The sequence below is a fragment of the Nerophis ophidion genome, linkage group LG08 (genome assembly GCF_033978795.1).
Source record: "Nerophis ophidion isolate RoL-2023_Sa linkage group LG08, RoL_Noph_v1.0, whole genome shotgun sequence".
Classification (NCBI taxonomy): domain Eukaryota; kingdom Metazoa; phylum Chordata; class Actinopteri; order Syngnathiformes; family Syngnathidae; genus Nerophis; species Nerophis ophidion.
Genome location: NC_084618.1, coordinates 41,830,208 through 41,857,840, shown reverse-complemented (window position 1 = coordinate 41,857,840; position 27,633 = coordinate 41,830,208). Strand labels below are relative to the sequence as shown.

At 39.8% G+C, this 27,633-nt stretch overlaps 1 protein-coding gene across 4 annotated transcripts in view; it reads right to left on the bottom strand.

Moving 5' to 3' along the window:
• The window catches only part of grhl2b (grainyhead-like transcription factor 2b), a 47,245-nt gene that overhangs the window by 5,317 nt on the left and 14,295 nt on the right, over positions 1–27,633 (bottom strand). For 3 of the 4 annotated variants that reach the window (XM_061908595.1, XM_061908596.1, XM_061908594.1), the window contains exons 2-13: positions 26,290–26,479; positions 26,051–26,118; positions 25,642–25,987; positions 24,116–24,174; positions 23,749–23,905; positions 18,675–18,786; positions 11,680–11,774; positions 1,808–1,970; positions 1,485–1,538; positions 1,278–1,411; positions 709–746; positions 456–547 (exon numbers count right to left, since the gene is read on the bottom strand). In XM_061908595.1, the coding sequence (XP_061764579.1) occupies positions 456–547; positions 709–746; positions 1,278–1,411; positions 1,485–1,538; positions 1,808–1,970; positions 11,680–11,774; positions 18,675–18,786; positions 23,749–23,905; positions 24,116–24,174; positions 25,642–25,987; positions 26,051–26,118; positions 26,290–26,479 (1,508 nt within the window). The remainder of the gene's footprint in view (positions 1–455; positions 548–708; positions 747–1,277; positions 1,412–1,484; positions 1,539–1,807; positions 1,971–11,679; positions 11,775–18,674; positions 18,787–23,748; positions 23,906–24,115; positions 24,175–25,641; positions 25,988–26,050; positions 26,119–26,289; positions 26,480–27,633) is intronic. The other variant, XM_061908597.1, reaches the window with a different exon arrangement.

Genomic DNA, 27,633 nt, shown 5'->3' with positions numbered 1-27,633 from the left:
ATCGTCTGCGACTTCCAGTAGAGGCAGGGCTTTTCTGTTAACACTGAAAGTTGCAAACTTTATCGTGGATGTTCTCTACTAAATCCTTTCAGCAAGAATATGGCAATATCGCGAAATGATCAAGTATGACACATAGAATGGACCTGCTATCCCCGTTTAAATAAGAAAATCTCATTTCAGTAGGCCTTTAATGCGCCATATAATCCTGTGCGCCATGTATATGAAAATAGATAATTCCTCGGCAGTGCGCTTTATAATCCGGTGTGCCCTATGGTTCGGAAAATACGGTATTTATAGATAACCTACTGCAAACTACAAGCAGTATGAAGTGAATATCCTTAAAATGGCCAGTTTTCAAAATGAATTTTTGCAATGGATCTAATGAGATAGCAGTCCAGGTGTGGCTAATGAAGTGGCCATAGAGCGTTGAGTACTCCCATCTGTCTCTCTTGTACCTCTCTTGTGCGCCTCCTCCTTGATCTGTTTCTGCGGCGACGGACACAAGTCTTCATCCGACGGCCTGAACATCCTCTTCACCAGCACGCTCCTGAGAAAGAAGATATAGTATGTATTAAAAGAAAACAAATGTTAAAATTGCTCATTTTGGTAGCATTTGCGTGTATGCCGCTTCCTGCTTATGCACGGTGTTTTTGCATGGCTGCTATTTGTTTGATGTAAATGACACTTCCTGTTTGGGCGCAAACTCACCCTTCTCGCTCAATCTCTTCTGCGTTGAAGGTGAACACCTTAAAACAACAACAACAACAACAACAAGTTAAGAGCACAAAGAAAAGTTATTCATGTTGACCCTATTTTTCCCTGATCTGTTTGAACTCTTTTGAAATTACTGATATAAATACATTCTTCAATTGTAAATAAAACAAGAAGGAATTTAAATAAATCACCCAGAAATATGTAAAATTGTGTATGCATAGTAAAAATATGACCAATAAATGTGATAGTTCATTATTTTTTTTATTTTTTTCTTAACGGGGGAAAGCAGGCCATGTATAAAGAGAACTATTGTCTTATTTTGATTTTCAATGTGTCTTTTATTTTAATACAAGTATTGTCTTTTATTTTGATTTCACTTCTTTAATTTTTTTGCTATTTTACTGAAAATCCTTTCTTTTAAATTACTTCGATTGTCTGTTTTTAACACATATTTTATTATTATTAAATGTACGTATAATATGTTTTGTGATTTCAAATGTTTGAATAGTATTTTAACTGCTGTATTTTTTTAGAATTATTATTACTTTCATTATCATGTGTACCTGTCCGGCCCTCTGCAGGTTGCCAAAGTGGACGTCAGGGATGAAGAGGACGGGCTGTGCTTCCAAGTCAGTCATAATCTTGAAATATGTTACGTCTGATTTTTTGGGGACTGTTATCACACCTCCATCTTTACCTGGGAAATGAAATGATCAAGCGTGTCATATTAATCGATAAAAAGCTTATACGTGATGCTGAATTGAGCAGACCTTTCGACTTCTTGCGCAGCAATTTTCTCTCCTCGTCTCTTATCTTGCGCTCAGCTCCCTGAGAAAGAGAGAAAAAAAGCTTTAAATGAAAATTGAGTAAATAAAGCGAGTGCAAATACATTGTGCAGGTACCACCGCTAGAGAGAGCACTTGTTATGTTTATGCCAAAACTCTGGTTTATGCATACTCAACCTTACACTTACATACTTACACATTATGGACAAAAGTATTGGTTTAGTACTATTAATCAATCCCCTCCGATAGATATGCCAATACTGTACATTGATTATGCATGGATCCATGCACTACAGGTCGGGGATGACTTGCCTTATCACAGAAAACCTTGATCTGCGAGTAGGCCCTGTGCAGCGGCTTGTTGCTGCGGTTGTTGTAGCTGTACGTGTCGATCTGGATCATCAGAGGAAGACCCTTGACGCCTTTCTGCGACGAGAAGTCCGTGCTCAGGCAGTTGACCGTGATGAAGATCTGAAGATGGGGGCGGAGAGGTCATGGTAAACTTGTGTAAATGATCATATATACAGTACATATTGATTAATTCTTAACTATATGCATTTGATTTTTTTTTTTTATATTCACTATTACATACACTTTTTTTATTTACCTTGTAAAGTGTCTTTGAGTTTTTCAGAAGTGCTTTAAAAAAATAAATGATTATTATGTATTATTATGGCTTGCCTATATTTTTAACATATACCAATCAAAAAATATGCCAAATATTTAATTTCTATGGCAATGCAATAATAAACCTATTCATTTTCTTTTTCTTTTTTAAAACATGGGTTGAGGTCAAACTGTTTTACTGCTTTTGACTTTTAATTATATGAAGCAATACATCATCATTATGCAAAAAGCTAAATATAATAAAACAGTACCTATTAAACATTTAATTTCTAAACATCTTTTTGTAAAAGAAAATGCAAAAAACTATCAAACTCCTTCTGTATTTACATATGATCGGCCAAAATGGTTTATTGTGGACTATAGATTTTTTTTTTTAAATAATACAGTTATAATGTTTTTAATTTGATTTTGTGATTTTTTGGTTTAATTTTTTTATTTTTATTTTTATGCATAGTAACAACTTTACATTACAGTTTCTGGCGTGGCGCAGTGGGAGAGTGGCCGTGCGCAACCGGAGGGTCCCTGGTTCAATCCCCACCTAGTATCAACCTCGTCAAGTCCGTTGTGTCCTGGGCAAGACACTTTACCCTTGCTCCTGATGGGTGCTGGTTAGCGCCTTGCATGGCAACTCCCTCCATCAGTGTGTGATTGTGTGTGTGAATGGGTAAATGTGGAAGTAGTGTCAAAGCGCTTTGAGTACCTTGAAGGTAGAAAAGCGCTATACAAGTACAACCCATTTATCATTTATTTCTCATTACAACAAGTCTGAAAATGAGAAGCACAGTCACCCACTCCTCCTTCCTTTGTATCCATATTGGATACGGAACAGATTCTAATCTTTTTTAAGTAACTATTACAAGTAATTATAAGACAAATAACACCCACAAAAAGGGTCTATAAATTGCACCAGTTGTATAGTATAACAAATGAATAAAACCTATATTTTATTAGTTTAGGAGAATATTTGGAACAAATGCATTTGCCATTAAGAGGGCAGCTTATCCACCTGCAGTTTAAAAGAGAAAAGGAGCAACGTGTTTGGAAGGAAAAAAAAGATGTGGAGCCAGGAAAAGTAAATATTGTCCCAGAGAAGTGAGCTTGGATTTCCTCCAGCTACTCTTTGTCCCCTCATTGCAATAAAAGAGCCACGTAATACACTCGCACACTCACGCTGGCATTCACACAGAAACGAGGGCAAAACAAACAAGACAGGGTGGGGACGGAGGTTAGTGTTTGTGTGTGTGTGTGTGTGTGTGTGTGTGTGTGTGTGTGTGTGTGTGTCTGTGTGTGTGTGCGTGTGTGGGGGGGGGGGGGGGGGGCCTTGGGGGCCCCTGGAGTTCAAACGGCAAGCTTGCTCCATTTTAAGGCGCGGTTACAAAGGAGTGGGCTATACACACCCGCAAACACACACATGGAAGACAAAGGAGAAAAGTACAGGACATACACATTTAAGGGTTTCATGTTGAAGTTGTCATTACCGGGACGCCAAAACACCTCACAATTAGGATAAATGCTCATTTCAATATACACCATTAATACATTAATTTGATTATTAAACTTATTGTGCCATCTTTTTCGATACTCTGGTAAACAGGAAGTGATGTTTTCCTCTTCCTCTTATTATTGTTTGGCTGTTTTTGAAGTCTAAAATATAACAATTGGGTTTTATCTTTAAAAATAAACACATTACATACTCTTCTCTTTTGTCTCATGATGTGAATAAGACAATAATATTGTTGTTGTTCACCTCATTGACTTTATATCCTATTCAGCTAGGTTCAACAAACATTTATCTTGACGATGTTATTTACAAAGAAATTAATGCCGATAAACGATATTATTGCCATAATTTTTCATGAGACCAAATTAAACAGGGGGTTGCCCACATATGCGGTCCTCTCCAAGGTTTGTCATAGTCATCATTGTCACAGACGTCCCACTGGGTGTAAGTTTTCCTTGCCCTTATGTGGGCCCTACCGAGGATGTCGTAGTGGTTTGTGCAGCCCTTTGAGACACTAGTGATTTAGGGCTATATAAATAATCATTGATTGATTGATTGATTGATGATTTAATGATAATACACAGTAATAATGCAAGTATATCCTTTCAAATGCAACAAACGTGTGTTTCTTGTGTATTTTAACGTTGCAACTGAAATTAAAACGTTTAACAAAAAAAACAAAAGAAAATATACCGGTACAGGCAATAATAAAATAGACTTTGTTAGCAAAATGTTGCACTTGAACAAACATTGCAACTAAAAGCAAAAATATATTTTAAGGAGGGGATGGGTTTTCGGGGGGCTCAAATATACACTTTGATTGATTGATTGAAACTTTTATTAGTAGATTGCACAGTGCAGTACATCCTTCCATTTCCTATGACAACATGACCGCACTTTTAAAAAATGCCAGTTTTATAACAGTAATAAATGACAGCATGTCTTTGGGGATTTAACCACACACCATTTTGCACTGTTTTGGTGCGGTAGGATTTGGTTTTGTGGTCATTTTGTCCATCTTAAGTGCTACATGCTAACTCAGGGGTAGGGAACCTATGGCTCTAGAGCCAGATGTGGCTCTTTTGATGACAGCATCTGGCTCTCAGATAAATCTTAGCTGACGTTGCTTAACACGATAAGTAATTAATAATTACTCTGGTAATCACAGTGTTAAAAATAACCATGGATCAACCAGACTACAAAGTCATCAGCAAAACCATGCAGCACCAGAAGTCGCATTGATGGTAAGAAAAAGCATTTTATTTATTATTGGTTATCTTCAGAATACCAATGTTATTGAAAATAATAGGAGACTTATCATACTCTAAACATGTTGGTCTTTCTTAAAAATGCACACATTTAGTTGTATTCAGGGTTAAAATAATATTATATGGCTCTCACGCAAATACATTTTAAAATATTTGGCTTTCATGGCTCTCTCAACCAAAAAAGGTCCCGACCCCTGAGCTAACTGGTTGCACTGTGTGATGCGTCGCTTCACAATGGCCCCGTTCAAACTGCACACCAAATCGGATTTTTTTCGCCCTCAAGAGACACAGATCTGATTTTTTGAAACGCTCCAAAGTGCTTCAAATCTGATCTTTTGGCATCCGATTCAGGCCACATCAGGAGGTAGTCCTGAAACCCATTGGAATCCAATTCAAATGCGACTTCAGTCTAAATGCAATGTGACCTGCACGTGATTTTAATCGTCAGCTTTGGGCGAGCTTTGATTGATTGATTGATTGATTGATTGATTGATTGAAACTTTTATTAGTAGATTGTACAGTTCAGTACATATTCCGTACAATTGACCACTAAATGGTAACACCCGAATAAGTTTTTCATCTTGTTCAAGTCAGGGTACACGTTAATTAATTCATGGCTACGTCATTCGTGTGTGCCCAAAAGACGCAGTCGCCAGCTGAAATGGATCGGCATTTGCTTTCATGTGAGATGAAAAATGAAGCTCCCGTAGATCCAAGCTGATGTCCGTGTCTCCCCTACTTAACAGCCATAAAAAGATTACAACCCTCCTAAATATATTACACTATATACATCCATACATTCATTATATCACTTTCATTTACTTTCACGGAAAAATATGTTGCGCCTTTTTATTTTGTAGTAATAGCGACTTCCTCCCGGTCAACTTCCTTTGTTTTCCATTTATCCCATCCATTTTTCTACCGCTTGTCCCTTTTGGGGCCGTGGGGGTTGCTGGAGCCTAGCTCAGCTGAATTCGGGCGGAAGGCGGTGTACACCCTGGACAAATCACCACCTCATCACAGGGCCAACACAGATAGACAGACAACATTCATACTCACATTCACACACTAGGGACCATTTAGTGTTGCCAATCAACCTATCCCCAGGTACATGTCTTTGGAAGTGGGAGGAAGCCGGAGTACCCGGAGGGAACCCACACAGTCACGGGGAGGATATGCAAACTCCCCACAGAAAGTGTCATGATCCGTGGTCCGGATCATGTTTTTGTTATGTTCTGTTCGTTTTGGACTCTTTTAGTTCCTGTTTGACACCTGAGTTTGGTTTGGTTCCCACAGCTACTTATGATTTTCACCTGCCGCCGGTGTTCGGGACACTCACCTGACTCTAATCAAGAGACATTATTTAAGCCTGACTTTGCCAGTCAGTTGGCCCGACGTCATTGCTCTTTTCATGTCACAGTTTCATGCTTGTTTCATGCCATTGTTTATTTCATGCGATCCCATAGCTAATGCGATTTGTTTCATACCATTTAGTGAGGTTTTCATGTCTATAGTTTCATGTTTTAATGTCCTAAGTTTTTTGCCTTATCTGACTTGTCCAGGGTGTACCCCGCCTTCCGCCCGATTGTAGCTGAGATAGGCGCCAGCGCCCCCCGCGACCCCGAAAGGGAATAAGCGGTAGAAAATGGATGGATGGATCTTCTCGTGTGATCTGCACGCTTTCCTTTTGTTTTGGTTCCTGTAATTTCGGCTGTGTAGGATTAATTGATTATTAAATATGTTCCTACCTTCAAGTTTTGTCCGGAAGAGTCCGTTTGCATTCCGGCAGAACAAACCTCGCAATAAGCTGCGAAAATCACATTATGACAGAAAGTTCCCGAGCCCGGAATTGAACTAAGGACCTTCGTATTGGGAGGCACATGCACTAACCCAGTGGTTCTCAAATGGGGGTACAGGTACCCCTGGGGGTACTTGAAGGTATGCCAAAGGGTACGTGAGATTTTTTTTTAATATTATAAAAATTGCAACAATTAAAATATATTTTATAAATATATTTATTGAATAATACTTCAAAAAAATATGAATGTAAGTTCATAAACTGGGGAAAAAAATACAACAATGCAATATTTAGTGTTGACAGCTAGATTTTTTGTGGACATGTTCCATAAATATTGATGTTTAAGATTTATTTTTTTCTGAAAAAATTTTGAGAATTAAGTTCATGAATCCAGATGGATCTCTATTACAATTCCCAAAGAGGGCACTTTAAGTTGATGATTACTTCTATGTGTAGAAGTCTTTATTTATAATTGAATCATTTGTTAATGTTTCAACAAATTTTCAGTTATTTTTATATCTTTTTTCCAAATAGTTCAAGAAAGACCACTACAAATGAGCAATATTTTGCAATGTTATACAATTTGATAAATCAGAAAGTGATGACATAGTGTTGTATTTTACTTTTTTATCTCTTTTTTTTCAACCAAAAATGCTTTGCTCTGATTAGGGGGTAATTGAATTAAAAAAAATTTCACATCACTGAAAGTAGGTTGAGAACCACTGCACACCCTGTACCACAGTGCTACCTCCTTTGTTTTCACTTTATTAAATTTGACGTCGAGGCCACATTGGGGCGTGTGCACGTTTATGTGAAAAAAATCAGTTTTTACTTGCAGTAAACACTCAGCTTGAAAAAAATCTGATCTAAAAAAAAAATCTGATTTAGGCCACTTTGGCCTGCAGTATAAACATATCTTGTGTAATTTATTTTAATCCCATATTTGTTCCCACAACCGCACCTTAAATTGGAGTCCTTAATCTTGTTATATGGAAATATAATGACAATAAAGTCCATTCTGTTCTATTCTATTTTAGTGTTTAGTCAAATATTCTTAATGAGGGCAAGATAATTCACCCCTTTCTGTTTTTTCCGCTATGGTAGAAATGCGTGGAACTGCTAAAAGCGACAAAAAGCTCCAATGTTATTGAAGCATGCGAATGGCGATTGATTGGCGCAGAAAAACTTACAGACATTAATTTTAATTTATCGTCACTTAGAGTGTCCGCCCTGAGATCGGTAGGTCGTGAGTTCAAACCCTGGCCGACTCATACCAAAGACTATAAAAATGGGACCCATTACCTCCCTGCTTGGCACTCAGCATCAAGGGTTGGAATTGGGGGTTAAATCACCAAAAATGATTCCCAGGCGCGGCCACCGCTGCTGCTCACTGCTCCCCTCACCTCCCGGGGGGGTGAACAAGGGTGATGGGTCAAATGCAGAGTATAATTTCGCCACACCTAGTGTGTGTGTAACAATCATTGGTACTTTAACTTAACTTACTTGACTTATCGAATATCGGCCCTGGACTATCTTTAGCCTCAAGCTAATGCTAATAGTAGACCCTAACAATGTTTCGAAGTTAAATTTTTTTGTTGTCCAAGATGATTGATTTAGAAAGTGTATTATTGAATTTATTATGTTTGCGGGTGTTTTTTTGTAGATTAGAAGGCTATTGACATTTTGCTAGCAGGCCTAAGCTAATAGCCGTTGATAACAACTATTTGATATGGGACGGCGTGGCGCAGTGGGAGAGCGGCCGTGCGCAACCCGAGGGTCCCTGGTTCAAATCCCACCTAGTACCAACCTCGTCACGTCCGTTGTGTCCTGAACAAGACACTTCACCCTTGCTCCTGATGGTTGCTGGTTGGCGCCTTGCATGGCAGCTCCCTCCATCAGTGTGTGAATGTGTATGTAAATGTGGAAGTAGTGTCAAAGCGCTTTGAGTACCTTGAAGGTAGAAAAGCGCTATACAAGTACAACCCATTTATTTATTTATCTGACCATTCCAGTCAGAAAAGCAGGAGTAAATGGTGAATTATCATCAAGTGCAATGGATATTCTCATTAAGTTTGGCAAGTGTTGAGTTGTTTAATTTGTCCACTTTGCGCTCGTTTGCCAACAACTGAATCAGAAACAAAGACAAAAACAACCCCTCTTCCTCTTGTCATTGTGGCTGTCATTGAAGCTTAAAATGTAAAAACTAGGTTTTATCTTTAAAAAAAGTCACCTTAAATACTCTTCTATATTGTCTCACGATGAAGATAAACCAAAAAATGTATTGTATTTCAGGCGGGTTTGTTCACCTCAATGAACATTCGGTCTTCTTTAGCCACAAGCTGAAAGCAGCCGCTAACATTGTTTTGAAGTGAAATGTTACCTTGTTGAATGAAGTTGTCCAAGATGATTGATTTGTAAAGTGTATTATTGAATTTATTATCTTTGCGGGTGCTTTTTGTAGACAAAGAGATTATGCTAGCATGCTAACGCTCACAACCGTTGATAACAACAAGAGATGTCCGATAATGTTTTTTTTTCCGATATCCCATCTCCATCTCCATCTCCATCTTCTTCCGCTTATCCGAGGTCGGGTCGCGGGGGCAACAGCCTAAGCAGGGAAACCCAGACTTCCCTCTCCCCAGCCACATCGTCTAGCTCTTCCCGGGGGATCCCGAGGCGTTACCAGGCCAGCCGGGAGACATAGTCTTCCCAACGGGTCCTGGGTCTTCCCCGTGGCCTCCTACCGGTTGGACGTGCCCTAAACACCTCCCTAGGGAGGCGTTCGGGTGGCATCCTGACCAGATGCCCGAACCACCTCATCTGGCTCCTCTCGATGTGAAGGAGCAGCGGCTTTACTTTGAGTTCCTCCCGGATGGCAGAGCTTCTCACCCTATCTCTAAGGGAGAGTCCCGCCACACGGCGGAGGAAACTCATTTCGGCCGCTTGTACCCGTGATCTTATCCTTTCGGTCATGACCCAAAGCTCATGACCATAGGTGAGGATGGGAACGTAGATCGACCGGTAAATTGAGAGCTTTGCCTTCCGGCTCAGCTCCTTCTTCACCACAACCGATATCCCATATTTCGATATTGTCCAACTCTTAATTACCGATTCCGATATCAACCAATACCGATATATGTAGCCGTGGAATTAACACATTATTATGCCTAACTTTGTTGTGATGCCCCGCTGGATACTTATTCGGGTGTTACCATTTAGTGGTCAATTGTACATAATATGTACTGTACTGTGCAATCTACTAATAAGTTTCAATCAATCAATCAATCAAAAACAAGGTTTTCTAAAATAAAAGAACAACTTCAACTCCAGTTATAGAAAAAAGTGCCAACATGGCACTGCCATATTCAATACTGAATTTACAAAGTGCATAATTTTTTTTAACATGCCTCAAAACAGCAGCTTGGAATTTGGGACGTGCTCTCCCTGAGATAATCCTGATACCCACTACAACTATGGGAAATACTATACTTTGACTTTCACAAAGTGCATTATTTTTATTTATTTTTTAAATACATGCCTCAAAACAACAGCTACAAAAACAAGGAAGGCACACAGCTTTAGTCCAGAGTATGCTATTGCATACTTGCCCACCTTGAGACCTCCGAATTCAGGAGATGGGGGCAGGGGATTTGGGGGAAGTGAGGGGTGTATATTGTAGCGTCCCGGAAGAGATAGTGCTGCAAGGGCTTCTGGGTATTTGTTCTGTTGTGTTCATGATGTGTTACGGTGCAATGTTCTTCCGAAATGTGTTTGTCATTCTTGTTTGGTGTGGGTTCACAGTGTGGCGCATATTTGTAACAGTGTGAAAGTTGTTTATACGGACACTCTCAGTGTGGCCTGTTTGGCTATTGACCAAGAATGCGTTGCAATCACTTATGTGTGTGTAACAGCCGCATATATTATGAGACTGGGCCGGCACGCGGTTAGTATGGAGGGAAAGCGGACGTGACGACAGGTTGTAGAGGATGCTAAAGGCAGTGCCTTTAAGGCACGCCCCCAATATTGTTGTCCGGGTGGAAATCGGGAGAAAGGTTGCCCCAGGAGATTTTCGGGAGGGGCACAGAAATTCGGGAGTCTCCCGGGAAAATCGGGAGGTTGAAACCGATACCAATAATTTCGGATATTAAATTTATCGTCCATTTATCGGCCGATACCATCGGCAGGCCAATATTAATGGACATCTCTGTTGGCTATCTGACGATTCTAGTCAGAAAAGCTGGAGTAAATGCTGCATCAACTATTATTAAGTGGAATTAATATTCTCCAGTTGTTTTCATTAATTAATTTTGTATGTACAATCCTATCAGTTGTCACGGTTCATTTGTCTACTTGGTGCTTGTTTGCAAACAACTGAAACAGCAAAAAACCCTCTTGCTCTTATTATTGAATTGTAACATATAGTAATGATAATAATACTAAAAATGTATTGTATTCCGGGTAAATTTGTTCACTTTAATAAGATTAGCCACAAGCTAATGCTAATGGGCCGCCAACTATGTTTTTAAATGATATGCAATCTTTGTTCCAGAAAGATTAAAAAAGGGCCAGATGACGAATTTATTAAGTGCATTGAGTCTATTATTTTTGCGAGTGTGTTTCGTGGACAAGGATGCTTGTGAGATTATGCTAACATGCTAACGCTCCTAACAGTTTGCAACTGTTTGCTATCTGGCAATTGCAGTCAGAAAAGCTTGACTAAAATGTGAATTACCATCTAGTGTAATTAACATGAAGTGTTTCTGACTAGTTGTCTTGATTCATCACGTTTCATGAGCGTTGTGTTGTTTGTAAAATCCTATCAGTCGTCATGATTCATTTGTCCACTTTGCGCTTGTTTGCCAACAACTGAATCAGCAAAAACGACAAAAAACCCGTCCCACTGCTTTCCCGTTTTACGACACGCCTGTGGCAAGAGTAAACATAACCGACCGGTTTCTGGGAAAAAATGTACAGTAAATGTCCTACCTTTGCCTCTTCGTTGACGTCCCAGGTGAAGGAGATGGCGTTGTAGGCTATTTCCTCGATGTTGCTTATCGTGTTGAAGCTCTCCTTGTAATCGGCTGCAAATGGGACGTGCAGAAAACAAAAACCACGTGAAGACAGATGCCAAGGCCCGGCCTTTAAATCGAGGCAGGTAGTCATTGTTTGGCGAGATAAGCAAATCAAACGGCACACTTCAGTTTCATAAAGATAAAGGCTTATCTTGGCTTGGACAAACAAAAGTATTTGGCTTCAAAAGGCCGTAAGAGGAAATAGAAGAGGCTATTTGGCTCTTTGGAGATTTTTAATGGTCGGCTGGAAAACAGGAGTGGGCCCCATGCCCACTAGGCCGCCCTCGTGGCTCCCTGGACCTCTCCCAGAGATGTGTGAAAATGGAAAAAGATGAAGAAAAAAATATATATATTTATTCTTAATATATTTTCTGTAGAAGGACAAACACGACACAAACATTCTTAATTGTGAGAAATCCCACTGTTTATGTCATACATGCTTCACTGATGAGAGTAATTGGTGAGCACCGTTTTGTCCAACTAATTTCAGCGATCCTTTAACTAATCGTAGTTTGTTTACATGTACAAATTTCTCCGATGCTGCCACAGAAAGAAGTTTAATGCCACTCCACTGATTCATTTTGTCCACCAAACATGCTGTGCGTGAATGCAAAAAAAGGTGAGCTTTGTTGATTTTATTGATTTGCTGGAGTGCTTATCAGGTGTATTTGGTCAATCCATGACTGCAAGCTAATCGATGCTAACATGCTATTCAGGCTAGCTGTATGTACATATTGCATCACAATGCCTCGTTTGTAGGTATATTTGAGCTCACTGGATTTTCTTTACTTATGTCCTCTGTGTATTTAATTTACGTTTGCATGTCTCATGACACTTTATCTGTATGTAATATTGGCTGCATTTCTCATAGTTGTTTGTTTGTCATGTTGTTCCAGACCACAGCAAACATTACCTAGCTTGCCAAAAATTGTAGTAAATCCATTAGAAGAAGACAGCCTGCCCTTTCCTTTAACTTGGACACACACATTTATAACTTTGGCCATTCTAAACAAGTAATTTCCAATATTTATCTCTTCCTGTGAGAAGCCTCCATTTTACAAATGATTTCCAATATTTCAAAAATTATCGAGAATATAATTTTAAATACAACATTTCTGTAAACAAATATTTTTGTCTGCCTTTGATAGTAGGCTATTATAGCTCATCTAGACACTTTCCTCATGCATTGCCTTCATTATCAGACGTATATAATAAGGCTTTTAAGTTTTGCGGCTCCAGACAGATTTTCTTTTGTATTTTTGGTCCAACATGGCTCTTCAACATTTCAACACGAGGCATAATTGCAAAGATTACATGTGCATGTATATATATATATATATATATATATATATATATATATACACAGTGGGGCAAAAAAGTATTTAGTCAGCCACCGATTGTGCAAGTTCTCCCACTTAAAATGATGACAGAGGTCTGTAATTTTCATCATAGGTACACTTCAACGGTGAGAGACAGAATGTGAAAAAAAATCCAGGAAGTCACATTGTAGAAATTTCAAATAATTTATTTGTAAATTATGGTGGAAAATAAGTATTTGGTCAACCATTCAAAACTCTCACTGATGGAAGGAGGTTTTGGCTCAAAATCTCACGACACATGGCCCCATTCATTCTTTCCTTAACACGGATCAATCGTATGTCCCCTTAGCAGAAAAACAGCCCCAAAGCATGATGTTTCCACCCCCATGCTTCACAGTAGGTATGGTGTTTTTGGGATGCAACTCAGTATTCTTCTTCAAAAAGTTATATTTTGGTTTCATCTGACCACATGACATTCTTCCAATCCTTTGATGTATCATTCATGTATCCATTTTGGTATAAACTCAACTCGTCGTGTTTGGAGGAAGAAGAATACTGAGTTGCATCCCAAGAAGACCATACCTACTGTTGAAGTGTACCTATGGTAAAAAATTACAGACCTCTGTCATCATTTTAATTGGGAGAACTTGCACAATCGGTTGCTGACTAAATACTTTTTTGCCCCACAGTATATATATTTTAATCCTTGCTAGAGCATCTTTGGAGGGATTATCATAAAAGTAGTACATAGGTCAAAATGGTGTGCATTGAGCTAACATAACATCTGCGCTAATGGGTGACAAAACATGTTTTTCTTCCTCCATTACGATTTCTCAGTCTATTTTTTTATTTTTCCTACACCGCTCACAGCTACGAGGGGGCTGATTCGCAAAGGTATCTAAGGATTGCTATGATATATTGTTACTACAAAAACCAGCAGTTTTTGTCTTTTTCAGCTCCACGGTGTCTTCCACTCCTCTCCCCCTCCCCAGTCTGTGACCTCTGACCTAATCTCGACCACCCCCACAGAATCACTTCCTGGTTCCTGAACAGGTGCAGAATGGTGGAAACAATTATTTCCACCCCCACCCTAGTTTAAATAGGCTGATGTACTATACTATGATGTGGCCCAAAGGCACCAATGCACACACTCCTTCTTCCACTGCCATTCAAATCAGCTCTGCGGGCAGTTTCATGTTACAGGCAGCATCCAAGCTGCAGGCTCGTCCCTAATAAAAGGTCTGTGGTCTGTGATTTAGCCTGCACACTTTCCCATTGATCCATACTTTACAACCATTAAGCGATGTCTATTTATCTGGCCACCATTGTTAGTTAGAAAAAGTACATATTATCAATTAAAATTTTTAATAATTTAATTTATTTGCAAAAAATACGTTTTAGAAAAACAACTTTGATTTTTGATAATTTGAAAAATTATAATAATTCAAATAATAATAATTTAAGAAGTAATACAAAAATTATATTCAGAATAATTCCCATTGGTATAAAAAATAAAAAATGTTTTGATAAAACTTTAATAAGAAATCTGCATTGATTAGTAGTTTAAACAATTAAACAGTGTATAAATTACAAACTGGTTGAATCGACATCGGTTTTTGCAATTCAAAAAATAATAATGAAATATTCTGAACAATTTTCATTTTTTAAATTATTTACATTTTAAGTATTCTGCCAAGATTTGTAGATTCAACAGTTAGATATAGTCAATCAATTGCAAACTGGTTGCATTCACATTGCCTCTATTAGTTGCATTATACTTTTTCCTCTGACTAAATAATTAAATATTTTGAAAAATGTTAAATGTATTTATACATAAACATTTTGAAATAGGCTTCACGGTGGCAGAGGGGTTAGTGCGTCTGCCTCACAATACGAAGTTCCTGCAGTCCTGGGTTCAAATCCAGGCTCGGGATCTTTCTGTGTGGAGTTTGCATGTTCTCCCCGTGAATGCGTGGGTTCCCTCCGGGTACTCCGGCTTCCTCCCACTTCCAAAGACATGCACCTGGGGATAGGTTGATTGGCAACACTAAATTGGCCCTAGTGTGTGAATGTGAGTGTGAATGTTGTCTGTCTATTTGTGTTGGCCCTGCGATGAGGTGGCGACTTGTCCAGGGTGTAACCCACCTTCCGCCCGATTGTAGCTGAGATAGGCGCCAGCGCCCCCCGCGACCCCGAAAGGGAATAAGCGGTAGAAAATGGATGGATGGATGGCATTTTGAAATAATATTTTCTTTAAAAAAAACAGTGCATATTTGTAGCTTTAACAATAAAAGATTGTCTATAAATTGCATATTGGTTGAATTGAATATTTTTCCTTATTAAAAAAATGCTTTGGAAAAATCTGCATAATTTTGTAGCTTTAACAATAAACAGTTTATCAATTGTAAACTGGTTGAATTGACATTGTCTTTGTTAGTTGCATCATCATTTTTAATAAAAAAATAAATATATTCTGAATAATTTTTTGTGTTTTTAAAAATATATACATACAGTATTATCTAAATTTAATTTTAGAAATTAGCATATATTTGTAGCTTTAACAATTGTTTATAAGTTTCACGCTGGTTGAATTGGCATTACCTCCGTTAGTTGCATCGTCATTTTGAATAAAACATTTTCTTAATTTAATTTTCAATTATTTAAATGTTTATTTTTATTTTTACAAAAACCTTTAATTTGCATTTCTGGATGTATTTTTACCTTTAACAAAAATATAGTTTATAAATTGTAAACAGGTTGCATTGGCATGGTCTCTTGTTGCAACATCATGTTTCACTTGAAACATTTTCCATTATTCTGAATAACTTTTATTGTTGATTTTAAATTTACCTAATCAATACCAAAAACAGATGTATAGCTTTAACAAATAAACATTTGTAAATTGCAAACTGATTGAATCAACATTGACTTTGTGAGTTATATCATCGTTTTTAATTTAATTAAATTATTCATAATTTTTTATTTTTATTTTACATATTAATTTAAAAAAGGAAATACATTTTGAATTTAAATATTTTTATCCGACATATATATGTAACTTTAACAATCAAAATAGTCTATTTAAAAACTGGTTGAATCAAGAGTGCCTCTGTTAGTGGCAGACAAGTGGCACACTGCATTTTGTTCCAGATGCGATTAATCAATAATACATCCATCCATTTTTCTACCGCTTGTCCCTTTTGGGGTCGCGGGGGGTGCTGTAGCCTATTTCAGCTGCATTCGGGCGGAAGGTGGAGTACACCCTGGACAAGTCGCCACCTCATCACAGGGCTAACACAGATAGACAGACAACATTCACACTCACATTCACACACCAGGGACCATTTAGTGTTGTCAATCAACTTATCCCCAGGTGCATGTCTTTGGAAGTGGGAGGAAGCCGGAGTACCCGGAGAGAGCCCACGCAGTCACAAGGAGAACATGCAAACTCCACCCAGAAAGACCCCGAGCCCAGGATTGAACTCAGGACTACTCAGGACCTTCGTATTGTGAGGCACATACCCTAGCTGCACCGTGCTGCAATCAACAACCAATAACAGAAATTTGATATTACTTTCATGATTAGTATGCCCTATGTCCCTCCGGGTACTCCGGCTTCCTCCCACTTCCAAAGACATGCACCTGGGGATAGGTTGATTGGCAACACTAAATTGGCCCTAGTGTGTGAATGTGAGTGTGAATGTTGTCTGTCTATTTGTGTTGGCCCTGCGATGAGGTGGCGACTTGTCCAGGGTGTACCCCGCCTTCCGCCCGATTGTAGCTGAGATAGGCGCCAGCGCCCCCCGCGACCCCGAAAGGGAATAAGCGGTAGAAAATGGATGGATATGCCCTATGTCCATTTTCCAGATCAACAATATATTTTACTGACATAAAAAGCGCAATAAAAAAATTTGGTTTCAGGCTCTATTGTGAGGTTTTGCTGTTTCCTAAAATCCTATACCACATTATTCACCATTAATATGGTTGAAGTTCCAAATATGAAGGCTACTAAAAGACGTAAAATTGTCATTTCAGACTTCTGCAAAACTCTTAAGTTAAGAACATAGACATGGTACTCAAAACATTGCCTGTACTGTTAAGGAGGTTGACGATGGTCACAGTTTGACCCTGAAACAGACTATTTGTCAATTTGCTATAAGAAAGGTTGGGAGTGTGTGATTGGAATGTGTTTGACTTCAGAGGTGTGAGGACTACATTTACACCGCATATCTTGGATCATGGGTGAATTCAAACTCTGGCCCGCGGGCCAAATTTGGCCAGTTGAGTAATTTAATTTGGCCCTTGAGGCAATATTGAATTAACATTAGAGCTGGCCCGCCGCTGTAACACCCCATTCACAGCTAATACTCTTACTTGCCAACCCTCCCGATTTTCCCGGAAGACTCTCAAAGTACAGTGCCCCTCCCAAATTTCATCCCGGACAACAATATTGGGGGTGGGCCTTAAAGGCATTGCCTTTGGCGTTCTCTACAACCTTTCACCACGTCCACTTTTCCTCCATACAAACAGCGTGCCGTCCCTGTCACATAATATATGCGGCTTATACACTCACTCAAGTGAATGCAAGGCATACTTGGTCAACAGCCATACAGGTCACACTGAGGGTGGCCGTATAAACAACTTTAACACTGTTACAAATATGCGCCACACTGTGAACCCACACCAAACAAGAATGACAAACACATTTTGGGAGAACATCCGCACCGTAACCCAACATAAACGCAACAGAACAAATACCCAGAAGCCCTTGCAGCACTAACTCTTCTTGGAAGCTACAATATACAACACCCGCCATCACCAAACCCCGTCCACCTCAACCCCGCCGCCGAAAAGAGGCATTCAGTTTTTATTGAAATTTTGATATGCCATTGATATTTTTGATTATTATTATTATTTGAAACTCGATTTTGCATGTCACTATAAAGTTATGTAAGCCTCGCTTGTTCAATATTAAATGCAAAACTTGTTTGGGTCCCTATTAAAAGGTTAATTTGTTCAACCTCGGCCCACGGCTTTGTTCGGTTTTAAATTTTGGCCCACTCTGTATTTGAGTTTGACACCCCTGTCTAGATGAACATCTCAATTAGGAAAGTATTATTTGTTAACGGACAGTGTGTTTTTACATTCCACTCCCTGTCCTGACAAGCTGTGTGTGTGTGTGTGTGTGTGTGTGTGTGTGTGTGTGTGTGTGTGTGTGTGTGAGACATACCTCTGACTTCTCTGTCAGCTTCAACAGGCCCAAACTTGTCTAATGCAAACACGCTTCTCACATCAACAAGTGACCAAAATAATGGTTAAAATCGAATGATTAAGCGCCCAAAAAAAGGGTGTTGCAATGTTTTTCCCCCAAATGTTGTCAATTTTCCTGTAATTTCTTTCCACTGACAATTTTCGATCAAAGGAATGCCGATGGTGGGCAGCTGGTCAGCCTCAGGCGCTTAGTTAGTTTGGGTGGGAGCTTGTTTGCACTCGGTGTGGCCATGCTTTTATTCTCCCTCCACTTTATAAGGTAAGTGCACATTCCAGCAATTAAAAGAGAAAATCTGTTTCTTCTGTTTTAGGAACTTACCGATGTCCAGGACCCTCTGCTTGGCTGTGTGCTGCCGAGAGTGCCAGTACTTCCAGTATTTAAGCTGCTCGTCCCGGTTCTTGTCCTCGCTGAACACCACCATGATCACGCTCTGGACAGAGCAAGAAGATGGATGTCTATTTAAAAGAGGGTCAAGTTGAAAAATAAATAGATAAATTATAATTCTTGCCATTCTACTTTCTACCTGGGGGGGCAAGCATAATTTTGTAGTATGTACTATAATTGTGGATTACTCATTACAGTGGCACCTCTGTTTTCTGTAGCAAAATTCAGTTTTCGTTGAAAAATGTCATCCAATTTTTGCCTTAGTTTTTACTTACCATCGTAGTTATCATACAGTTAAAAATAGCACCTAACAAACTACTTTTTTTGCCGACGCATGCTTCTGCCGAATCAAGCGGCCAAAACAAAGAATCCCCTGTGTTGGCGACTCGGAGTCTTTGCGCTTTTTTAATCCACCAGGGGCCCAAAGAAAGTTGTGAGTGCCAGACCTTTAATTGAGTGGGTAGGATACACTATTGAATTCAAGTAAGAATATGGGGCCCGCGTAGCTCATGGCGATCTTGCATTGTTTTCTGCATGTGAAACTATAATCATTCCCTTAAATGTATTAATAATTATGGCTGTCTGTAGGAGGTTAATTGGGATTACATGATTTCTTATGAATTTATTATGATTCGGTTTTCGCCTGACGTTTTGGAATGAAAACGTAAGTACCGCTATATGTCATTGTTTATAACTTAATACAATTGGCTGCAATTTACGATTATTTTATTAGACTAGTAAGTGATTATTTTCTGGATTAGTCCAGATTAATACTTTTTATATGATCACATGTACATTTTTGAGTCCTCAATTAATTTTCAATAGCTATTTGTGTGAACTGTAACAATTAAAACATAGATTACTATGGTTTTAGTTTACTACTATTGCCAGAGTGAAAATATTAACAAAGACTTACAGTGCATCCAAAAAGTATACACAGCGCTTCACTTTGTCCAGATTGTTGTTACAGCCTTATTCCAATGTAGAATACATTTTTTTCCCTCAAACTTCTACACAAAATACCCCATGATGACAATGTGAAAGTTTATTTTTATTTTTTATTTTGCACATTTTTTTAAATGAAATAAAATCACATGTACATAAGTAAGTTCTCAATACTTTGGCATAAATTACAGCCTCAAGTATTTTTGAATATGATGCCACAAGCTTGGCACATCTATCTTTCGGCAGTTTCATCCATTCCTCTTTACCCGTTCCTTTTTGAAGCAGCTCTTAAGCTCCATCAAGTTGGATGGGAAGCGTTGGTTTTCATCCAGGATGTCTCTGTACATTGCTGCATTCATCTTTCCCTCTATCCTGGTTCGTCTCTTAGTTTGCACCATTGAAAAACATCCCCACAACATGAAGCTGCTACCACCATGCTTCACTGTAGGGACGATATTGACCTGGTGATGAGCGGTGCCTGGTTTCTGACAAACATGACAGCTGGCATTCACGCCAAAGAGTTCAATCTTTGTCTCGTCAGACCAGAGAATTTTGTTTCTCATGATCTAAAAGTATTTCAGGTAAATTGGCTTCTGTCAGGCCACTATACCATAAAGGCCTGATTGGTGGATTGCTGCAGAGATGGTCGTTCTTCTGGAAGGTTCTCCTCTCTCCACAGAGAAATGCTGTAGCTTTGACTAGAGTGACCATCGGGTTCTTGGTCAACTCCCTGACTAGACTAAGATGAATGCAGCAATGTACAGAGACATCCTGGATGAAAACCAACACTTCCCATCCAACCTGATGGAGCTTGAGAGGTCCTGCAAAGACAAATTGGCAAAACTGGCCAAAAATAGGTGTGCCAAGCTTGTGGCATCGTATTAAAAAATGACTTCAGGTGGTAATTGCTGCCAAGGATCCATCAACAGAGCATTGAGCAAAGTATATGAATACTTAACTACATGCATTTTGTTTTTAAATATTTTGATGAATTTGCAAAAAAAATTAAACAATACCATTGTCAATATGGGGTATTGTGTTTAGAATGTTGAGGACAATAATGGATTTATTCCATTTTGGAACAAGGCTGTAACACAACAAAATGTGAAAAAAGTGAAGCACTGTGAATACTTTCTAGATGCACTGTAAAATGCTGCTTCTGCCTCCTGACTAACCCTGAATAACGGGTGGAGCTTAGTAGTACAAGAATGGCACCGTCAAATAAATAACTCCATAGTGACATATCAAATCAAATGTTAAGCAACAATAACAAATTTCTGTCAAATAATTTTTTATTGTCCACTATGTCGACTAATCATTGCAGCCTTAATTACTACCATTGAGACTGTGGAGGCAAGCACTATTTAACTGAATTGTTTGGGGGACCACATTTTCAAAAAGACAAGGACGGGTGGGGGGCAGCCTCTACACTTCGCTATTAGTCTTATATTACATATTCCGGAGAACCAGCGTCCTCCACAATGGACATTTGATTTTTGTCCATTTTTTTTGTCAGGTTACAAGAGCGCTCTTCTGTTTTTAAGAATCTGCCGCAAAATACAGTAGTTGAATGGCCCAAATGATAAAAAAGAGAGGACCTAAGGTGGAATTTTGACAGACAGGTTAAATTCCCACCTTCTACCATCCTAGTCATGTCCGTTGTGTCCTTGAGCAAGATACTTCACCCTTGCTCTTGATGGGTCCTGGTTAGCGCCGTGCATGGCAGCTCCCTCCATCAGTGTGCGAATGTGTGTGTGTGAATGGGTGAATGTGGAAATAGTGTCAAAGAGCTTTGAGTTCCTTAAAAAAAGGTAGAAAAGCGCTATACAAGAACAACCCATTTACCATTTTACCATTTACCTTGAGGAACACCACTACTATGACTAAATAAGTGTCACGTGGGGGTCGCATCTTACTGCTGGGTTAGTTCTCTCGGGATGCAGACGGACAACTTAGGACGAAGCGTGAGGTAGGAGAAGATTTATTCCTCTTAAATCATAGCACCAACCAAAACCAGGAAAGAAGTAAAAGGAAAACGTGCCGATCGCACGGAATGCTAAGGTAACTACTTAGCACATGAAACATAAACTAGGAAACAAGAACACCAACGTATTGTTGCAAATAGCAAACGATGAAGCCAGACAGAGAGTGGCGAGCAACGTGAATAAATAGCTCTCTGATTAGTGCCCTGCAGCAGGTGAACGTGCCGAACACTAACCAGAGGCAGGTGAAACCAATCAGTACCCATGGTGACCAAAACTAACCCAGGAGTGCACAAAACAGGAACTAAGAGAGTCCGAAACTAACAGAACATGACTAAACAAAACATGATCCGGGCCACGGATCATGACAATAAGTTGAACAGATTACTGCAACTTAAGTAAACAAGCTACTGTAACACCTTGGTTGCATAAATCACATTACGAAAAAGATGCGTAAAAGCCAACAAGGAGAGGACTTGAAGGGGTTCCTTGAGAAGCACCTCAGCTATGTAAATCCAAAATTCAGACCACTGTTTTCTAGCAAGGTTAATATGTAAATGCAAATGTGTTAACAGTGGTCCAGGTTCCTCTCGACCTACTCAGTGGCCTTGTGGTTAGAACGTCTGCCCCGAGATCAGTAGGTCATGAGTTCAAATCCCAGCCGAGTCATACCAAAGACTATAAAAATGGGACCCGTTACCTCCCTGATTGGCACTCAGCATCAAGGGTTGGAATTGGGGGTTAAATCACCAAGATGATTCCCGAGCACGGCCACCGCTGCTGCTCACTGCTCCCCTCACCTCTCAGGGGGGCGGAACAAGGGGATGTGTCAAATACAGAGGTTAATTTCACCACACCTAGTGGGTGTGTGTCTATCAGTGGTACTTTAACTTTTTAACTCTACAACACAAGCACTCTAATGTTTATAGGAATTTGCTGCCTAAATGTTAGTCTCCCAAGTTTTTAACTTAACTCGAGGACCTGCATGATGTCATTCATCGGCGCCCAGGCCGCCAGTTGAAGATGTTGTAGATGTGAGTATACTGCAGACAACAGCATACTTGCCAACTTTGAGACCTCCGAATTCGGGTGGTGGGATGGTGGGGTTGGGGTTGGGGTGTTGTTTAGCGGGGGGTGTACATATTTTCAAGTATAACTGATCTGTTCATGAATGAGTATATCCGTTCGTCCACCGTGTTCAATGGAGAAGTCAGATCTACTAAATTTGCAGGCAGCATACCCCTTGCCCTTTGAGCTGTCCTGGATGAACTGAAATTATTTATTCCTATCATTTTGGAACTTGCAAGCGTACTTCTTCTTCTTACTCGTCGTGGCCATGTCTCTTCTTTGTTCTTCTGCTTCGTCTCTGTTATGTTTTTGGACATTACTACTTGCCGTAGTTTTGAAGCAATGCATGATGGGAATCCGGATGTTGTGTGTCTGTGTATTAACGTGCCGGCTGAAATAAACACACACTGAGAAATAGCTCAGTGCCCGCCTACTTTATGGGTTATAGATAAACCTATGGATAACAGAGACATATATGATAGTCTCCTTTTCAGGTGAGAGAGGACGCTAAAGGCAGTGCCTTAAAGGCACGCCCCCAATATTGGTGTCTGGGTGAAGATCGGGAGAAATTCAGGAGAATGGTGGCCCCGGGAGATTTTTGGGAGGGTCACAGAAATTCGGGAGTCTACCGGGAAGATCTGGAGGGTTGGCAAGTATGGATAACAGTAAGTAGCCTGCTAGCTAACAAACAAACGGTCCAACAAACAAAAAGTCTCAAAATATATATATTTTTACTTTTGGCCTTGGCAGAAGTCTGTGCTCTATTTCTTCATTTTAGCCTCTTTATTGCAACTCAGACCATGAGAATACAGCACAATACTAAGGAAGTTAGCATTTATGTTTTTGGCAATTGCTAGCGGTGGGACAAGTCAAGCATCAGGTTTTGAGCTGGAAATGGAGAAATGTACTGTAAACTGGAATTATTTCAAGCAATGTCACTACACAAAGGTAAAAGATTAAAGGTGACCATGTTATATTATGGAAAATCTTATTCAAAGAGAAATGGCACTCACCCGAACTTTGCTAATGGGGTGACGCAGGCGGTTGTTGGCGCTGAGCTCGTTGAGCGTCACGGCATAGAACTGGCCCTTGTTCAGGTACGTCATGGGGCCCTCGCCCTGCTTCTGGCGCAGCGAGCGCGTGGCATCCAGCGTGTACTGGAAGCTGTCACTGCTCCATGCACAAAAAAATATACATTGTCAAACAGAGTGTAAACACACACACACACACACACACACACACACACACACACACACACACACACACACACACACACACACACACACACACACACACACACACACACACACACACACACACACACACACACCCCACCGTCAAAAACGCTCTTTTATATTTGCATACTGTGTGGTGACTTACACTCTCTCCTGCTGGAATAAAAAGTCGTCTGAAGCTAGAGAAGAAGGCGTGCGGTACTTCTGTGGAAAAACACAGGGAGAGGAAGGTCTTTTAGCCCAAAAAAGGAACTGTCCACACATTGTTATACAGCTTTTTCTACATTCAGGTCAAATTCAAGCACATTTGAGACTTTCTCAGTACTTTACAGTTGTTATAATTACTTATTTATATGGATGTATGCTAAACATTTTCTATCACATTAAAACTGATTGTATGACTCTGTTCAAACACACTTGTGATTAATAATAGCAAAGGGAGATGACTTTACCTTGTACATGCAGTGTTATGTATATTACTTTTTTTTTGCATTTCATTCATTTTTAAGCTGCCCACAGTATGGTTATTGTTCTGCGATGAGGTGGCGACTTGTCCAGGGTGTATTCCGCCTTCCTCCCAAATGCAGCTGAGATAGGCTCCAGCAGGATGGAATTTGGATTAATCATGATTAAATAGGATTAACTTGCTTGCGCGATTTGAATATAATATGTAGACATAATTTCAATTGTATTGTCAGAATGTCATACAGGAACATTTTTATGTGCATTACTTGAATGCACGTCACTTATTTGCAAAAAACTTGGTAACCTTTAATTTAAAGTCTTGTCTCGGTTTATTTAGAACCAAAATTTGCCAGCAAGCATAACAGGCTGTGTAGCAACTCCGCGCCGCCTTGAAGGTAACCATTTACAGTTAAGGTAAAGAAGCATGTGCAGACAAAATAAATTGTGTGATTAATCTGCATATATACATGAAAAATAAAATAATTGTTTGTAATTAATCACATGTGGTAACATATATCATTTTTGACGGCCCTACTACTAACATCATATTTTTCAAAGGCATCTTTGCGGACATTCTAGGTAAAAAAGAAAACACTTGAAAATAAAATGCCCAAAATCTGTTATACATATATTCTTAAAAATACAGTTAATAAAAAAAAGAAAAAAGAAAAAATTAATCAGGACAGTGCACATTGATGGATTTACAGATCGTTACTCATTTACATCTGATCTCCATCTTATTGAAATGTTGCACTCAGAAATGTTGATTTAAACTCCTGTTAATTGTTTGTTCATAACAATTAGGAAATGTCTAACTATTACATCCATCCATCCATTTTATACCACTTGTCCCTTTCGGCAGAAGGCGGGATACACCCTGGACAAGTTGCCCCCTCATCACAGGGCCAACACAAATAGACAACATTCACACTCAAATTCACACACTAGGGCAAATTTAGTGTTGCCAATCAACCAAACATGATTATTCCAAATGCTTAAGGGTGATTAATTTGATATTGAAAAATTAATAATTTGACAGCACTAGTAAGTAGTTACAGTAGTATCAGTATGTACTTTGTTTTGATACAAAATGTTATATATTTAAAGATTTTAACAGCAGTTTCTGCACAATTAAAGAAATAAACATTACATCTGAAGTATTCAAAATTCTGTAGTCATTTAAAAACAATCATCAGTCTTTCCCACCACGTCCCTGTCCTCGTCAAAGGGGCTGTCCGGCGGACTCTGCTTGTCCTCCTTCGCGTAGGCGCTGTGACTGACGGTGGTCACCTCGTAAGGGCTCTGCTCGTAGACCACCCTCGCCGGCTCCTCCCCGTCTGTGCGGTAGTGCAGCCCAGCACCGGCCACGTAGACCGGGGCGTACGCCTCGGCCTTCACCAGGGCCACAGGGGCCGCGCCTCCTTCTCCGGCAAACTGCTCGCGTTTGGCGTCGGGTTGCTCCGTGTTGAGCGACAAGTTGACGGGGACGGTCTTGAGGACCTGGACGCGGTTGTCCAAGGTCTCCACATCACCACCGCTAGGCAAAATAGTCCTGGATAAACACATTGCGTTAACACCAAAACACTAGCATTGCTTTGTGTCTTTATTTGCTGACCTTTTTTCCTGTTCGTCTGTTATTTCTCCAACTTTGGGAGCAGATAGCACTCTCTTTTCTTTGGGGACCTGGAAGGAAACAAGGGGGACATTAGTGAATGTATATTATCATTGTTCTGAAGACAAACAGTCAGAAATAGTGGATATACACCACATTTGTAATTATTTGGGTATTTTACCTACCGTTATAGAACCTAAAACCTGTGGTTGGGGTGAAGTTCTACAGCAGCAGGAAGTTACCTTGTAGTAGTCGTAGAGAAGGCCCAAGGCGTTGGCGCTGTCCTCATCGCCGTTGATGCTCATCATAGCCTTGGTGGCGGCCGTCAGCGGGTTTTCCAGGTACGTCCGCCACGCCTCATCCTCGCTAGTGTAGGCCCGTCGCACCGTCGTGTAGGAGTTCTCGTTGGGGACCACCACCACCAGACGCTTGCTGTTGAGACGCATAACCAAAACTTTAAAGCTGTCCAGTATCGGACAAAAGTTAGTACCCTACACACATTTCAGCAGGCACTTTTAATATATCCCCACAAAACAACAATGCTGTAGGACAGGGACATACTACTAAACTGGTTTTGGGGCCGAACTCCTACCCTTGCTATTACTCTTATTTTGTTTATTAATCTTCTACAGTAGACATTTGATTTTGGTCTATTTGTTTTATCGGAGTTACAGAAACACTATTTTTTAAGGAGGAGACAGAAAAATTCTCAAAAATCATCTGTATGACAGCATTCTGGTATTTTTAGGAATATGCTGTAAAACACAAGTTTTTTCAACTGCACAAAATGATCTAAAAGAGAGGACCTAAAATAGAACCTTGAGGAACACCAGTAGTACAACTAAAGAAATGTATCTGGCACTGTTCCCCTAGCATTCAAAAAAGCAGTTATTCATCCTTTGCTCAAAAGACCTGACCCCATAGCAAACTACCCTGTCCCACCTTCCGTTTATTTCGAAAATCCTCGAAAAAAATTGTTGCACAGCAGCTAAATGAACACTTAGTGTCTAACAATCTCTGTGAAGCCTTTCAATCCACTTTCATGGCAAATCACTCAACAGAGACAGCCCTCGCAAAAAGTACCAATGATCTATTGCTAACTACGGATGCTAATGCATCATGCATGTTGCTGCTTCTTGATCTTAGTGCTGCTTTCGATATCGTCGATCATAATATTTTAATAGAGCGTATTAAAACACGTATTGGTATGTCAGACTTAGCCCTGTCTTGGTTTAACTCTTATCTTACTGACAGGATGCAGTGCGTCTCCCATAACAATGTGACCTTGGAGTATGTTAAGGTAACGTGTGGAGTTCCCCAGGGTTCGGTTCTTGGCCCTGCACTCTTCAGCTTCTACATGCTGCCGCTGGGCAACATCATACGCAAATACGGTGTTAGCTTTCACTGTTATGCTGATGACACCCAACTCTACATGCCCCTAAAGCTGACCAACACGCCGGATTATAGTCAGCTGGAGGCGTGTCTTAATGAAATTAAACAATGGATGTCCGCTAACTTTCTGAAACTCAACGCTAAGAAAACGGAAATGCTGATTATCGGTCCTGCTAGACACCAACACCTATTTA